At 42.8% G+C, this 18249-nt stretch overlaps 1 protein-coding gene across 1 annotated transcript in view; it reads right to left on the bottom strand.

The window, feature by feature from the left end:
• The window catches only part of LOC146834868 (FRAS1-related extracellular matrix protein 1-like), a 991143-nt gene that overhangs the window by 886335 nt on the left and 86559 nt on the right, over positions 1-18249 (bottom strand). The window contains exon 3 of the mRNA XM_085602468.1: positions 126-220. Coding sequence (XP_085458594.1) covers positions 126-220 — 95 coding nt within the window. The remainder of the gene's footprint in view (positions 1-125; positions 221-18249) is intronic.

The raw sequence follows: 18249 nt of genomic DNA, 5'->3' as shown, positions 1-18249 counted from the left end.
TATCATTAGGGCTGTTTATATTGGTATACAACTATTGTTTCAATAATTGTAGTGGAATGTGTACATATGTTAAACAAGAACATAACAGATGGCCAAAACACAAATGTGTGTAGATAGTGTTCTACCTGTATACCCTTAGCATTACAGTGTCCTCATCCAGAAGTGGGGAGCCATTATGAATGTATTTAACTTCATTATGTAGAAATTGGCAATCAAATACCTGCAAAAACACAAAAAATCATATTTACCACATTGCACATATGAATATAAATAACCAGAAGTCCCCCGTAAGGTGTGAGAGACAGATGACATTTTAACCATTTGAACCTGAGAATAGCATTTTGAAAGTTGATTAATTAAGCACATAGTCATGGGAATAGGTAATTAATTACAATTTTTTCAACAGCTGCGTGCATTGGCATTTAATGTCCTATGGCGAGGACAATACCAAGTAGACAGTGGTAAAAACATAACATCTACATCGTAGGTGAGGGCACCATCTTCACTCACTGATCAGTAATAATGAGGGTGTGAATACAATGCTCCTTTCATAATATTGCAAGTCAGATCATTCATTTTTTAGGAATAGCTGAAGCAATTTCAAGAAATAGAATTTAAACATTTTATTTTATAATTGATCAAATACATTTCTATTATAATTTAACTTATGCGGGTTTGTTGCATTACATATAGTTCAATCATTCATGAATAATTTATATTTTAATTGTATGATTTACATTCAATTTTACAGGTGGTAGGCCTCAATCAATGTATTCCATTGGAGTAGCACTACTGCTAATTTTGGTCATCTTTCAAAGCGCAGCACATCGTTGCACAGTTGAGTATGGAAGGAATATTCATGACAGGGGAGAATAACCTTGTGAGAAGGGAAACTCCTGACAGAGTCTGTTGGAGGTATAGGGGAGGCAGTGAGAGAAAACAATAACAGAAAAAAAGTGGAGTCCAAGGAAATGGAGAAGGTGAAACAGAAAGAAGCAGATTACTGACACTCTTTTGGGACTGTTTTCTTTCAATTAAGATATAAGGTTTCACATAGGAACTGAATTAATGCAGTGTCCCATGTGCTGTGAACAGTCAAGACTGAACTTACAGGTATATCAATGTAGAGGCAACAGTGATTAATTAAAGCTACAACTATGTTATAATGCTTACCAGCATTTTGGGCTGCATGATAAACCCCGATCAATTTGGTAGGGATAGCCCTCGTGTTGCGAGAGGGCAACATGCTGAAGCAATTGCACTTTATATACCGGCAGATATTGAAAAGCCTGCGTGAACATACAAGTATGTATTGTGGCAGTTCATACAGCATTAAATCTCTGTAGTGAATTTTAGCGTGACGGTTTTCTATGAATAAGCATTTAACCTCTATACAAAAAATAGTTTGGCATATACTATAGATGAAAGATCATAATTAACTGTGGAAATACAAAAGAAAAAGCAAGAAATAATAATAGAAATTTCACACCAATAAGGATTAAGGATAAGCTTTATGAACCAAGATACTACATACTCTATCTCCATTCATATTCACAAAACCACCTAAATGAATGAAATCGATAAGATCAGATTTATGGCTTTTTGTAACATTAAGAATGACAGGTGCACTGTGATACGTACGGCACAATGGTTACTGAGAATTCCGTCTATATCCACCGGGGATGCCCCAAAAAATGGGTTCAGGTGTGGGGCAGATGTAATACATTCCGAGGTAATATTTGCAAACACCCTCAAGAGGAGCCGCTATCGGCAGATAGTGATTAACTAACGGAGACTTGGATATCAGGGTTAATGTTACTGCACACGGTGGGTTTGTAGCTATTAAGGGTGAGAGGAAACCAATTGTTCAATGTGAAAGATATGTTACTATTACAAAATATCTACGTCATCTACTGTATGCACTACTGAGCATTCCACTGATATATTGATTGTCTTTTCAAACAAAATGCCAATAAAATGTTTTAATAAAAAAAAGAATGACAGGCGCAGTGGCAGTATAGAACAATGCCTTGCATTTACAGTATTTGCTAAACTGTTTTAATATGGTTGTTAAACTGTCATACAAAGAACTTCCAGTTAACATGTGCCATAGAGTGTAATGCATTAGGACTGTCACGCTTTGGCATGTTTCTCCCTAACAACACAAAGGCCACTTTCCCCACTGCACTGATCTGGGGTTATTATGCTATCCACAATGCTGGAAATCATTTTAACATGATTGTAGATTTTCATCCTTGATATTAAAAGCAATCTGTTAATAACGATCTAATAGTCGAGCAACCCTCATCTTACAAACTCTCTCTCCTCAACACTTTCTTGTTCTTTCCAGATGCCATAAAGACACTTACTTTATGCATGCTAGGATTTAGCATTAGTAAACATTGCTTAGTAAGGCCTACGTAAAAGCTTCCTACCCCCATTAACTTTTGCACCTTTGCGATGGAACTGGCAGCATGTACACTGTGTTCCCTTTCATTATAGATGCCCGACTGAAATGTTGAAAAAATATTGTCTCCTTATCTATGCTTTATAATATACAGATTAACCTAACCCATTTTTACTTAATGCTTTGAGTAAGTAGTTTATATACTTTGTTTTAAGCAATCTGCTAACCCTGGAACTTATTTGACAAATTAGTCATCACATCCCTGATTTCTTAAATAGCATGACTCTCTATCACAACTATTTATGCTTGGTTTTTGATCATTCCAAAGATTTTGGAATTATTTATTTTATCTCTTAAATGTTTGTTACTACCAACTCATTCTTACAAGTCTGCCTCACTCACTACAACTTAATTTTTCTGAGCATCTTATTAACATGTGTTTTACTTTGAGTTTTAAGTGTGCCACCAATCATTTTTAAATGCTTTGTGGCTCTATATTTGTACTTTATGTTGAGTCAAACATTCTTTTTTTTTTTAACCATTCAGTTTTATGGTTGTTTTTTTCACTTCATTTTATATTTTGATTTGATACCAACTCATTGGATGAACATCTATATGAATACAAATTGCATCTTGCAATAAAAACCCTTGTTTGCTATTATTCCAATTACCTTCAAAAGCCTCAGATATGTCTACATTATTGCCAAATGGGGATGGTTTTGTGTATACATTTATTAAACTTTTTATTTGATTCGAACTATGCACTTAAGTGTGCATTTGCCTTATTTGTGTTTAATGTTATTTATACATATACTGTCACTTAATAGGTGTATTAAATATTGCATATATAAATATCTCCATACTTGCATAAGTGTACAAAGGTGTGTATTTTTATAGAATGAGATAAGTGCTGGAGTATGAATTTAAAGAACAATGTGGTTTTACATGCACTAATTATACGTGTGTATACACATACCATTAGATTAGTTCCACTATTGTGTGAAGTCTTAGGTCAATTTGCCTTAAGGAAGACCCACAGTCATGGTAAACATCCCCAGCACCAAGACTAATGTTAAAGAGAAAAGATCCTAGATGTAGATGTGAAGTGAACATATGCTGTTAACATGAATGTATATATGTATGTGGTATGGTATTTCTATAGCATGAACACAGTTAATATAATAAAGATACCCACATAGGTCATAATGACTACATGGTCACACTAGAATAGAGAGGACTGCTGCACAAGATGGAAGTTTCCCTGCTGAGAGCACTGATGAAGGGCTTAGATGGTGCAAAGTTATTCTAAAATACAAAACTGTAAAAATCTCAAAGTGGAGAACAACAAAGAACTGACATGTATTATTTCAAAATAGGTTCTGATGAATCATGGACCACCAGACAATGAATTCAAAGATGAGAGTTTTCTCTCTACAATATGTTAAGTGACTGATGGGGTAAATCCAGACACGCTAAATGTTTTAGTGCTGAATTGTTTACATGATTTGAATGACTTAATGTTTGAAGTACAGATTGTGGAAACAAAATTAACCATCCCAGTTTGAAAACTATAAGTGGATATTTATAGCACAACAGACATTTTAGCAAACTATTTACCAGGAAGCTGGACCGGAGCACTAACTATATGGGCTTGAATCCACTGAGAGTCACGTTGAGTTGTTTTGATACTGACACTCAATTAAACAGGATGGCAGGAGAAGTAAACTCTACTGATTTGAGAAATGTTTCAGCACATTCTTGCACTTCGCTACAAACAATTGAACTTAGAAATATTTGATATGAACTGAATCATAGTCATGGCATTTTAGAAAGAGTGCCAAACCATTCAAAGCATTTATTTAGATGGGAAACACATGTCAGAAGAGGAACTAGTTGGACTGGTGAAGTAGTGAGTTCTTGCTGATCATATATTCATGTTAAAACAGAGACATGCTACACCCCATCAAATGGGGAATGTCTACTACTTTATGTAATTCCCAATATCGGAGTAGTATATCTGAAATATTACACAAGTCAAACAATTCCAGGAATACTACTGGGAATGTCATGTGACACTTTTATACGTTAGCTTTATTACTTAATATACTCACAAATGCAATTCACTAACTTCCTGGTGGAGCTCTTGGGCTATGTCTGCTTATCTCTTATCTGCTGAGTTCTCCACCACAAGCACAGATTAGTCCATACAGATGTATATATTTTTGGGACGTTCTAGGTGGAGTGGAAAATAAAAGGGGGATATCTACTACAAAATGGGTGGAGTAAAGGGAAAGATAAGGAAAGATACAGTGAGGCTTTTGTCAAAAGAGTAAGCCAGCCTCATGTTTTTATTTTCACTCAGAAGTAATTGTTTTTTTCTGTTGAAAAATATTAATTGATTTTAAATTCAATACAAAGTTGATACCATACAAAACAATAGTACAGTAACTGTAAGGAATGAAAATGGAAGATATTATATTAAGGATATTTGTACTATAACTTTCATCGTTGTAATACAAAGGTCAAATGACTATGAAAACCAAGAAGGGCTGTTACAAAAAATATAAAACAAACAGTATATTTCTTATAGTCAATTACAGTTGTTAATATACACCACATGCTAGAGAGAAGTGAAGTACAGTCTTTACAGCTACATACTAATGAGGAATGTCCACGTCTAAGAAAAATAATTCATTCCCACCAAGCATAACTGATAATAATTGTGCATCTTTCCAGCTTGAACTAATTGATTAAAGAGTAGTAGAGACAAGGAAATCACAAAGTTTACAATCGGAAGGAGAAAAAACATTTGTAAAAGCATGAGATTTGTATATTAATACTGGAAATGACAAAGGGACTTGGATATTAAAAAGCTGAGTAATAATATTCCAAACATTTAAAAACAATAGGGCAGTCCTACCGCATATAGTGGCTTTATAACTCCAATAATCTGGTGTATCCAACAAAGTAGCTTTGAACAATTTAACTGGGGACCAAAAGCATTGGTATAAGAGATCTACATTAGTTTGTATAAGAGTAGCTGGGAGATAAGTGGCAATGTTGATGACCCAATTGATTTCCACTGTCCAGTAGACAATTGGCTATTTAGGTGCAAAGCCTATTTTTTAACTAAAACCATAAAAGGAAGAAGAATCAGCGGTAAGTTTTTTATACACTTTAAATGCTGTGTCTCCTGACTGGCTAAAAAGACCGAGACAAAACTCCATTATCGGTATGTTTCCAAAACCTAGTGAATTAGAGTAGGTATTGAGAATGGTAATACATAATTATCCATATTTATGAAAATAAGGCTGGGGAAGGGGATACTTGATGCTTATCAAATGAATAAAATGGAGTCTTCACAGATATCATTAAGATAATAAATGGCAGCCTTAACCCTAAGAGCTCCAGGAAATAATGGGTTTATTAAGTTTGAAGATGGGATTAACCCAAAGTGAAACTTTTTAGATGCTTTAATATTAGTAACAACGTGTCTGTCAACAGACAAGAGGGCAAGTTTAGAGGCGGCAAGAATGGGCAAGGTTTTGCCTATTTTGGTGTTGGCCATTGTCATAAAGGCAGGCAAAGAAAATGATTTTAAGAAATTTTTTTCTTATAAAAGCCATTTGGGAGAATCAAAAGCTTTGTGCAATAAGAAAAAATGTATGATATTTCTTTAAAATCAGGTAAACCAACACCCCCCGCTTTTTTTAGGAATTTGTAGAGTTTTAATGTTTATGCTTGCAGGTTTATTGTTCCAAATCGATGTAGTACTTAATTTATAGAGTTTGTTAAAGAAACTAGAGGGACTGCATAATAGTAACTTGGATAAATTGTAAAGAACTTGCAGGGTAATAGCCATTTTAAGTGCTTTAATATGACCCCATCAAGTTAGATCAAGGGCTGGCCATTTATCCAATTTCTCGTCTGTAGTAGCCAACATTTAAGAGTAGTTCTTTTCAATTGTGGTCAGCAAAAGTCATATCCAAATACTTCAGGGTTAACAGAGACCATACAATGTTTGTATTTGCAAGCATTGTGGAATTGCATAAAATATTTAGTAGAAAGAGGAATAATCAAATATATCCGCATATTGCAGAATAATATGAAGTAGAATAGGCAGGGAAGTGATAGGGTAATTTACATATAGCAGAACATCATCAGCATAAGCAGAAACCTTCAACACAGTATCTGTCAAAACAACTCCATTATATTGCTGGTCGATCCGGAAAGAGCATAAGAGAGGTTAAATAGCAATAAGGAAAAAAAGGGAAGATAAAGGACATCCATGACAAGTACCTCTATATAAATTGAATGAAGTAAAAAAGGGTTCCGTTGATGTAAATGAAAGCAGATGGGGCTGAATCCAATGCTTTAATCATTTTCATAAAAGTGGGTCCAAGATGAAAAGTTTCCGGAGTTCTAAACAGAAATAGCCAATTCGCCTTACCAAACACTTTCGCCGCATCCAAGGCCAACAAACCTACCGGATTTGTGAGTTTCTTAGCAGAAGATATAAGCCAATATATCTTTCATAAATCTAGTCTGGTCCGGTTGTACAATTGAAGTAGGGGTGTCAGTTTATTAGCTTAGATTTTGGCGTATATTTTCCAATCTTGGTTAATTAGGGATATTGGATGATAATTAAAACCTAAAGTAGGGTCTTTATCTGGTTTTGGAAGAACAATGATAGTGGCTTCATTAAGAGACCCACCCAACATAGAAGTATTCTGAAAGTCAGTTATTTTTTTGACAGTAGAATGGGGGAAAGTTTAGAATGGAAACATTTATATATTTCGGCTGGAATGCCGTCTGGTCCAGGCAACTTACTAGAATTTAGTGATTTGATTCCGATGTTAATCTCATGAATATCAACAAGGTTTTCTAATGTGAGTCAATCAGCATGTGAAAATTTAGGTAAATGGCTCTCTTCAAGGAATGTAGTAATGGCATCATCTTGGAGTTCTGCAGGCTTATGATATAGAGAGGTATAAAAAGATTTGAAACATTCTTGGTTATCTCTTCTGTAGTAATAAGCAGAGAACTATTATGTTTCTTAATAGCCAGTATTTGAGTTTTGTGTTTTTTTATATGTACGTAGTTGGCTAAGAGGCAGCCAGATTTATTTGAGTTAAAGAGGAAGTTGGATTTTACTTTAGATATAAGTAACCCTGATTTTTTGCTTACACATTATTTTATCCATATCATACCTTTAGAAGTTGATATTTGTATGTATTAGCCTGTGAAGAGCTAAGAAGTCTTTCAAGATCAGTTATCTGTTTTTCTAGTGTGGATAACCAAGCATAATTTTTTTTATTTTCATGAGTCATAATGGATATAGTGGTGCCTCAGATATAGACTTTGAATGCATCCCAATTAATAATTTTAGACATGTCCTCATGATTATTATTTAGAAAGTAATAATTTATGGCAAAAGGCAATTTCATGGAATTATCTGGTTTGGGAGCTATATCAGACTTCATTCTCCATCTATGCTTAGTAGTGCAGGACTTCGTTAGAGTCAAATAGAAGGATATTAATGCATGGTCAATGAATGTAGTATGTTCTATGTTAGAGTTAGTAATCATGTGACATAGGTGGCAAGAGGACAGTAGCTAATAAATCCTACAGAAGGTGGAATGTGGATTAGAGAAGAAAGTAAAGCCTTTATCTATAACATGTGCTAGTCTCCAGAAATCAATCAGTTTAGTTGTTGAAAAAATGATTTCTAAAGGTGAAAGGATTTAGTGGGACTGAATTCGAATGAAGAAAACAAGGTAAACATTGTCCAATTTTACTATTTCAGTTGTAATATTTCCCCCAAAAGAAATGCCATCTAATGAGGCAGTGTAGATGTTAACAAGGTTCAGAATGTAATTTTCCACTTTAATTTGTGCATAAATATATATTTACCATCATAATCATGATGGTGAGTTAATAATTGTGTCTGATTTATGTGCAATAAGAATAGCTACTCTATTTTTGCATCCCACAGCAGGAGATGAAACAATATCTCCAACCCATCCCCTAGACATGGCATGCAAAATGTTATCATTAATATGGGTTTCCTGCAAGATTTAAATATTCTAAAATGTTATGTCTCTTGACCGAATGCCGTAAACCTTTAACATTAAAAGAAACAACAATCGGTGTATGTTGATGAGCCATAGGAAGATAAAGTGAGATAATAAACATAAGGAAATGAAAGGACAGTGTAAAGAAAGTAGTCCATATAAAAGAAGACAAACAACACAAAAGAGGTCAAAGACGAAGACCTCATATCAGTTGGAACAGTAGAGACAGAGGTGTGAGGCAAAATTGAACACACTGCATGTATACCTTATGTTAACAATATAACCTAAAAATGCTGAGGCAAATAATATTTAGCTAGCAGAATTTGAAGGTTGTTTGTCCATGACAATGTGATAATGTTGGTCTCAGAACTGTATCAAATCTGAGGGGGAGTAGAAAGTTTGGAGACATCACTTTTCACGGTATGCATTATAGAAGGGTCAAAAAGATCATGCTTATATTCTGCTTATCACAATCTTGGTCATAAGTCTGAGGATTGTTGACGAAGTTACACTGTCTCCTTTGCAAAATCCTGATGAATAAATACCTTATTACCCCTCAATATTAATATTTGGAATTTCTTGTGCATCCGTTCTGATAAAATGATGATGAAGATGCCATAAAACTTTAAAGATGATTTGTCTGGATTTGGTTGGATGAGGCTTTTGGTGAGGAGGAATACGGTGGGCTTGTCAATTCAAAACTTTCAGGAAACTTAAGGTTGAGCAGTTTACGTAATGTAGATTCCAAGAAGAGACAACAGCTCTGGCCTTCTGGAACATTAAAAATTTGTAAATTGTATTGCTGGTTTCTATTTTACAGGTCAAGCAATGTTGTTTGGATAGGAGGAATCTGATGTACAAGTGGAGACATTGCTACAATGGCTGTAGTATTATGACAAATTTTGATCTTGTTATCTGCTACCTTCATAGAACGGGCAGCAATATCTCGTTGAATATGTTTGATGCCATCGTTGTGAAGAAATAAAAGAAGAAAGGCAGCGGTGGTTGTGATGATAGAGGTTTGCAAAACAAGGCAGCTACAACAGGTCGAGTCAGAAATCAGCAGCTCCTTTAAGAAATTGGAAGAGAAAAAAACGACAAGCAGTAATGTTTATCCAGAAAAATCTCTTTAAGAGGGATGTGCATATGTTGAGAATAAGGAGGTGATCAAAGCAGAGAGCCCTGCCTCCTCAACAGTTCCCTCAGAGACGTGGCTGCACATGAGTCAGATGTGAGGAGAAATGGCAGGGCAGCCTGCCATACTCTTCACCCACCAAACCTTTATCAATACCTCACCACAAAGTCCCCACAGGATCAGGAAGCCACCATTCAGCCAGGAAGTCGCCCGCTATAATCTCATCAGCATAAGAAATCATTGTTATCAGGTTTGACACGATGGTTAGAGTGCGGCAGCCATCTTGCGTCATGCGTACTACTGTTCTGAAGTGATTGGTTATAGTGAAAAAAAATCTACACCCAGTGAACCAATACTTTTGCATATGATGTTTAGGTCACAATTTTTAGGTTAGGTGAAATATTTATGCGATTCAGACCCATGGTCAGACGTTGATATTGGCTAGACTTGGAGGACTTGCCATGGACTATTACAAAGGGGCAATGGATACATAATAATACACTTCTGAAGATTAAAGAAGCAAGGAAAAATGTCCTTTATTAAGCAGTTTGCCAAGATAAACTGCAATGGGAAGGTGGTGGAAGATGATGTGTTGAAAACATAAAAGCAGTGATAATCGTTTAACAGATTGGGCAGGGCTCTGCCCTATATGACGCAGCCAAATGTGTCACTTGAAGAGAAACTGTGTAGCAGATAAGAAACATATCATCAACTCTGCTGGTGAGGATGGAACCAAAATTGCTTTAAATGATGTGAACAAATTGTGAGAGGGGGAGAATAATGTAAGACTCCTCACTTTAAGATAATACATTGCTGCATGGCAAAATAATTGGTAATGAGGACAAAGAGCTACAGGACATTTCAGTGCTAAATATTATTCCTCTATAAACATCAAAATGGAATGCGGGAATAGGTGAAGTAATAGATTACTTGGGAGATGATGGAACCTTTTGCCCCTCTCTGTGTTATCCACAACAATATGCAGGTATGATCCCACCCACCAACCCCACCGACCCAGACACCGCCGCACGCAACTTCAGACAATGGATCAATGACTGCGCCAACACCCTCGCCCCACTCAAGAAACCCTCCAACAGCCACACCAGCAAGAAAGCAACCTGGTTCACCGAAGAGCTCCAGACCTCCAAACAAGCATGCCGGAAACAGGAGAAGAAATGGCTCCACGATTGAACATCAGACAGCTACGCAGCCCACAAAGACGCCACCCGCAGACATCACCACCTCATCAGATTAGCCAAGAGATTTTCTTTCAAAGCCCGCCTGGACAACAACGCACACGACAGCAAAGAGCTCTTCAGCATCGTGAAGGAACTCTCCAACCCCAGCGCCAACACCAATGACATCCCGCCCTCACAAGAACTGTGCGACTCGCTGGCCACCTTCTTCCACCGCAAGATCGCTGACATCCACGACAGCTCCAACACCACGACCGCCTGACTACGCCAGACTCCACCCTCCCTGCGAACACCACCCGCTTCAACCGCCTGAGATCCTGGACCAAAGTCAATGACGACGAAACACGCAAGATCATGAACTCCATCCACTCAGGATCACTGTCAGACCCCTGCCCACACCACATATTCAACAAAGCAGATGCAGCCATCGCACCCCAACTACGGAAGGTAATCAATATCTTCCTCGAGACAGCCACTTTTCCGGAAATTTGGAAGCACGCCGAGATCAATGCCCTCCTCAAAAAACCCAAGGCGGACCCCCAAGGACCTCAAGAATTTTTGGCCCATCTCCCTGCTCCCGTTCCCGGCGAAGGTCATCGAGAAAGTCGTCAACACGCAACTGACTCGCTACCTCGAGGACAACATCCTAGACCCGTCCCAGTCCGGATTCCGAAGAAACCACAGCACCAAGACAGACCTCATCGCCGCCACAGACATTAGGATCCAACGAGACAACGGCAAAACATCAGCCCTCCTGGACCTGTCAGCCGCCTTCGACACAGTCTGCCACCGCACACTAAAGACACGCCTCCAAGAAGCCGGAATCCAAGAGAAGGCCCTGGACTGGACCACATCCTTCCTCTACGGCAAAACCCAGAGCGTCCGCCTCCCCCTTCCGCTCCGAAGCCACTGACATCATCTGCGGCGTACCCCAGGGCTCATCCCTCAGCCCGACGCTGTTCAATGTCTACATGGCCCCCCTAGCTCACGTCACCCGCCAGCACGATCTCAACATCATCTCCTACGCTGACGACCAAGGACCCGCACACCGCCAAAACCAACCTCCACGAGGGAATGAAGGCCGTCGCCGAATGGATGAGGAACAGCCGACCGAAGCTGAACTCGGACAAGACGGAGGTCCTCATCCTTGAAACCACCCCTTCCGCCTGCCTGGGATGACTCCTGGTGGCCGACCACACTGGGAACAGCACCAACACCCACCCACCACGCACGCAACCTGGGAATCATCCTCGACTCCTCCCTCTCCATGTCGAAGCAGGTCAACACCGTCTCCCCCTCCTGCTTCAACACCCTCCGCATGCTCTGCAGGATCTACAAGTGGATCCCCACCGAAACAAGAAGAACGGTGACCCAGGCCCTCATCAGCAGTAGGTTAGACTACGGCAATGCACTCTATGCAGGTATCCTGACCAAACACCTGCGACGACGTCAACGCATTCAAAACACCTCTGCCCAACTGATCCTCAACGTCCCTCGCCGCAGCCACATCACCCCCCACCTGAGGGACCTACACTGGCTCCCCGTCGAAAAGAGGATCACCTTCAAACTACTCACCCACGCACACAAAGCACTCCACAACACCGGACCAGCCTGCCTCAACAGCCGACTCAGCTTCTACACCCCCACCCGCCAGCTCCGCTCCGCCAGCCTCGCACTCGCTGCTGTCCCCCGCATCCAACGAACGAACGACCTCTGGCGGCAGATCCTTCTCCTTCCTCGCCGCCAAGACCTGGAACACCCTCCCTACCCACCTACTGCAGACCCAGGACTTGCTCACCTTCAAGACCTGGCTCTTCGAGCAGTAGCAGCACCCCCTCCCCACAGCGCCTTGAGACCCTCAGTTACCTACTCGGGTAAGTAGCACGCTTTATAAGTGTAATGATTGATTGATTGATTGATATGATTGGACAGCATCTGTATATGTGCTTGGCATCAGTGCCAGAATGCCATATCTGCAAGTATGTGCTTTAACTGAAAAGCAATAACTATATTTGGCATGCCAGATGTTAGAAATTGGGTTACTGGTTGACTGAGGTTTGAGCCTTTGCCAAGCAGCAAGCGCAATTCTAGTCAGGGTAACTCACCAGCAAACTCAAAATTAACCTGTGCTCACCCTCTGATTGCTTGGCACAGAGCAGTCAGGCTTAGCTTGGAGGCAATGTGTAAAGTATTTGAGCAACACCTAATACAGTAAAAGACCACACAAAAAGATCCCACACCAGGTTAGAAAAACAAATCTGAATTTAATAAATGCAACAAGACCAAAACCAACAAAAACAAATCCAATTAGTAGAAGTGGAGATATTGATTTACGTTTATAGTGAGAAATAGAGCCAAAAAGTACAAAGCGCTATTGGGGATATCTGGTCGCACCAGACCAGAACAAAGTCAGAAGTTTAGACCAACCGCAATGGAGCATGGGCGGACTACAGGGACACACTTTGGCATGCCGAACAGAGTACCTTATATCCTGGCCCTGGAGCATTCAGTGGATCTGTGAAGATGGGTTGCACAGCCGAGGCAATGCGTCTGTTCCGAAATGCAGCGAGGCAGCGGTGCAAGGTCCTGGTGCATCGATAATAAGGATCCTGTAAATGGGGCTTTCACAGTGAAGTCCTGGTGTCAGGGATGTGAATCGCAGCTGAGATGATGAGTCGTTTACGATGAGCAGTGAATCTGCACGGCAGAGTTTTTGGTGTCGACGTTGAGGCTGCCGTCAATTAGAGATGCGGGTATCCGCAACGGGGAAAGCATAGTGCAGTCGGTCCTGAAGGTGATGCGTCAGTCCCAAGATGTGTCAATGCAAGTTTTTTGCAATGGGTTCAATCAATACAGCAACAGTGATGTGCTAGTTCTGCTCAGGTATGCGTCGCTCAACAGAGGAGGTGAATCTGTTCAACTCAGAGATGCATCGCTCAGCAGAGATGATTTGTCGCTTCTGCCGACAAGCACTTCAGGCCCACTTACAAGGGTCCAGGACTGCGATGGCACCACTTGGCAGGGTAAACTCACTGATGGCAGAGTACTGTAGCAGGGGGCTTAGAAGCTTATGTCCCTGAAGCTACAGGTCAGGAGGCCAGCCAACTAGCCCTTGGAGTTACTCTGGGTTCAAGAAATGCAGGTCTAGTCCTCCTCACCCAGGCAAGACGGCAGCAGATCAGCACAGCAAAGCAGGAGTCCAGCAGAGTGCAGTCCAGTGGAGCAGCATCCCCTCAGCAGCACAGTAGCATGTTCACTTCAGGCCCCTCAAAGTGAAGTTTGAGGTGGTTCATGTGGAAAAACCTTAAGGGGTTTCTAGGGGTCTTGATATCCACCTGGTAGGTGTACTTCCGCTCCTTCCCCTCATATAAGCCTGTCCAGTGATCCGGGAGAACTCTGGGTAGCACAGGCTCCATAACCTACACCTAATGAACAAGCTGAATTTCTACCAGAGTGGCCTTCTGGTCGCACCAGACTTTCACAACTACTTGACTGGCCTCAATATTGCTTGTTGTGTTTTTTCCAGAAAAAGTGAATCTGGTAACAGAGGGCCAGCATGTAGCTGACCACATCCTGTGGGAGTTTTGTAGGCGCTTGTTCTCAACCCTCTTTTACAAGGCTATGAGAACCCCTGGCACATCGACCATAGAGAAGTTCAAAGAGGCTAAAGCCCACTCACTCCCTCCTGTGACACTTCTCTGTAGGCAAAGAGAAGGCATGGAAGGCGTCCAACTTACGCCTAATGGGCTCAGGTAGGCCCATTATCACGCCTTTTAAGGTCTTCTTGCATCTCTCCACAAGACCATTGGTTTGGGGGTGATAGCTCATAAGAAACACCAAACGGACCTTCATCAAGAACAAACTCGACACCAACGCAACGAATGCCAAAGAACTCTTCAACGTCATACAGCAATTCACCAAACCCACCAGCGAGGCCACGGATGTCACACCATCCCAGGAACTCTGCAACAAGCTCAGCACCTACTTCCATCAGAAGATCAAGACCCTCTATGACCACTTCAGTGACCAGACGCCGTTCACCACCCGTTCCCCCCCCGCTGACCACCAGCCGACCATCACCACCTGGACCCACGCCACGGTGGAACTCATCACCACGACCATGATGAAAACCTGGTTTGGAGCCCCCATGGACCCCTGCCCACCTCACATCTACCAGAAGGCTGCCACCGCCATCACCCCGAACTAGTACAGACTATTAATGCCTCCCCCCAATCCGGCACCTTCCCTGACGACTGGAAGCAGACAGAAGTCAAGCCCCTTCTTAAGAAGCCCACGGCCGACCCTACGGACCTGAAGAACTACTGGCCCATCTCTCTGCTCCCGTTCGCCGCCAAAATAGCCAAAAGAGTCGTAAATGCCCAGCTGACCGCATTTATCAAAGAGCACTCCATCCTAGACGCCTCCCAGTCTGGATTCCACAGCAACCACAGCACCGAAACCGCCCTCCTCACTGCCACTGACGACATCCGCAAGCTACTCGACCAGGGACACACCACAGCCCTCATTCTACTAGACCTCTCCGCGGCCTTCGATACCATCTCACACCACACCCTCACAGCCAGACGCCAGGATATAATGAACCACCCTCAACTAGATTCGATCCTTTCTGTCCGGCAGAACCCAGAGGATCAGACTCCCCCTTTCATCTCCGACCCCAGTGTGATCAACTGCGGTGTACCACAGGGATAATCGCTCAGCCCCACGCTCTTCAACATCTACATGGCCCCCCTCGCCGCCATCATCAGACAGCATGGGCTCAACATAGTATCTTACGCCGATGACACCCAACTCATCCTCTACCTCACGAAGAATCCCGAGGACACCAGGCTCAGCTTCCAGGAAGGATTGAGGGATGTTGCTGCCTGGATGAAGGACAGCTGCCTGAAGCTCAACACTGAGAAAACTGAGGTCCTCATCCTGGGACACTCGACCTCCGCCTGGGACGACACATGGTGACCCGTGGGAGCCCCTCCACCCCAACAGACCACGCTCTGAACCTCGGCATCATCCTTGACTCCTCCCTCACCATGACACACCAGATCAACGACGTCGCCTCCACAAGCTTCAACTGTCTACGCATCCTCCGAAAGACCTTCAAATGGATCCCCGCCCGAACACAGAAAAACCGTCGACCACGCACTCATAACCAGCAGACTGGACTACGGAAAGGCCCTATACGCTGGCATCAACAGGACCCTTCTACACAAGCTCCAAGCCATCCAGAATGCGGTGGCCAGACTCGTCCTCGGGGCCCCATGGCATGAACGCATGATGCAACACCTTTGAAACCTACACTGGCTCACGGTCAAGAATAGAATAACCTACAAGCTTCTCACCCACGCCTACAAATCCCTCCACAACATCGGACCCAAATAACTCAACAATAGAGTCCGTTTCCACGCACCCAAAAGAACTCTGATCCACCGACCTCGCCCTAGCGGAGACACCCCACATCCACAGAAGCAGAGCAGGAGGAAGGGCATTCTCCTACATCGCAACCAAAACCTGGAACGAGCTCCCGGTCAGCATCAGATGCACCCCTTACCTGCACATCTTCAGGAAGGACCTCAAGACTTGCTCTTCGACCGAGCTGGAGATGCCTACCCCACCCCCTCCCCAGCACCTTGAGACCCTCACGGGTGAGTAGCGTGCTTTATAAACCTCTGATTGATTGATTAATAGGGCGTGGAGAACTTGTAAGTTACTCCACACTCATCAGGTACGCTGACATGAATTTGGTGCTTCTATCAGACATATCCTCTTTGGGGAACCAACACAGGTAAAATTCCCTATCAGGGCCCTGGCCATCACAGATGTAGTCACCCACCTCAGAGGGATGGCCTCTGGGTAGCGAGTGGCATGGTCCACCAAGACCAGGACAAACCTGTTGCCTAAATCTGTCCTGGGGTTCAAGGGTCCAAAAATGTCCATGTCTACCCTCTCAAAGTGCCAATGGTAGCTAATGGGGTGAGGGGAGCCTTGAACTTTTTCCATGACTTCTCACTGGCATGGCAGGTGGAACAGGACCTACAGAAAGCATCTGAGGCTGTTTTCATCCGAGGCCAATAGAAGTGAGCAGCAAGTTCTGGCAAAGGCCTCGTCTTGCCCCAGATGTCCTGCCAGGGGTATGTCATGAGCCAGACCCAGGGGAAAGGTCTGTTACACTGTGGGTTTACCAGCATGCGGGCTGTATCAGATCCAGAAACCTTTGGCTCACTATATAGGAAGGCATTCTGCCAAAGAATCGGGTGTTCTCCAGAGGTGTCACCTGCTGCTTGGGCCTCAGCTTGCTACCTCAAACCCTCTAGAGTGGGGCACTCTTTCAGCACCTTGCAGAATTCCTGCCTGGTGGGCCCACCCTCAACTTGCCAACCATCACACTCAGGCAGGTCATGCAGGGCCGCAATGCCCACCCTGGTTTGGCTCTGGGGAACCCTCTTTAGGTGCCTCGTCAACCTTGACTGTGGGAACCTCAGGGGCTGGTTTCCCATGCACCTTGCCCCTCTCTTCCATGGCAGTTGTCTGGGCCATTGTTATAGGCACCAGACGCCATTGACTCCTGGGTAGCCATGGACCATGTGGCCATACAGACCATTCAGGCAATTCCAACATCTCCAAGTATGACCTGAGCTCTACCGCCGTCCAGACAGTGTGCTCCAGGTTAGTGTCAAACAGCAAATCTACAGGCATGACAGAGCTCACAGTTATTGTTAAAGAACCTGCAACTTCCCCCCTCTCAAAGGGAACAAGAGCCATTGGTATATGGCTCTTACTGATTGTCAGTGACTATGACGTGGTAGAATGTGCTAGGGAGGACCTGCTCTGAGGACACCAGCTAACACTTTACAGTAGTCATACTGGCTCCTGTGTCTCTCGAAGCCTCCATTGATGGTGACCCGCTGCCTCTATTTAGAAGTAGTGGCCGGCATATGGGCTTTGCCACCATCTTGTTATCCCACAGGGGAAATTAGGCTCCTCAAGCTATCTGGGACCACCTCCTCCCAATCGCTACACTCACCAACCCAGCTGTGTGCCCCCCGATGGGGGGCTGTGCCCTTTTGAGACATTTGGAGTTGCCCTTGGAGTGCCCATTCTTGTAGCACTGTGCATTGGGGTACAGCCTCCTTGTCTGGTTGTCAAAGAACCCCTTCTTCTTAGGGTCAGACTGGGACTGCCTACCTCTACTCCCAAGGGAATTATTTTGGGGACCTTTAGAGAACTCCTTATTTTTATTTTGTTCTCCTCCTTTCTCTGGTGGAACCTCTGACCACCCTTGTGGTAGTTCCTGCCAGATATTCTTTTGGATCCTATGGCGCAAGCTCTGAGGTCCCCCTCCTCAGCAATCTTCCTAGGGTCAGTCAGCTTGCTGTCAACAAGGTGCTGGCGCTGCTCTAGAAAACAGATACTGAGCATGTG

This window comes from Triturus cristatus, chromosome 4_2, assembly GCF_964204655.1.
Source record: "Triturus cristatus chromosome 4_2, aTriCri1.1, whole genome shotgun sequence".
NCBI classification, from domain to species: Eukaryota; Metazoa; Chordata; class Amphibia; order Caudata; family Salamandridae; genus Triturus; species Triturus cristatus.
This window is presented reverse-complemented; position numbering and strand designations above follow the sequence as displayed.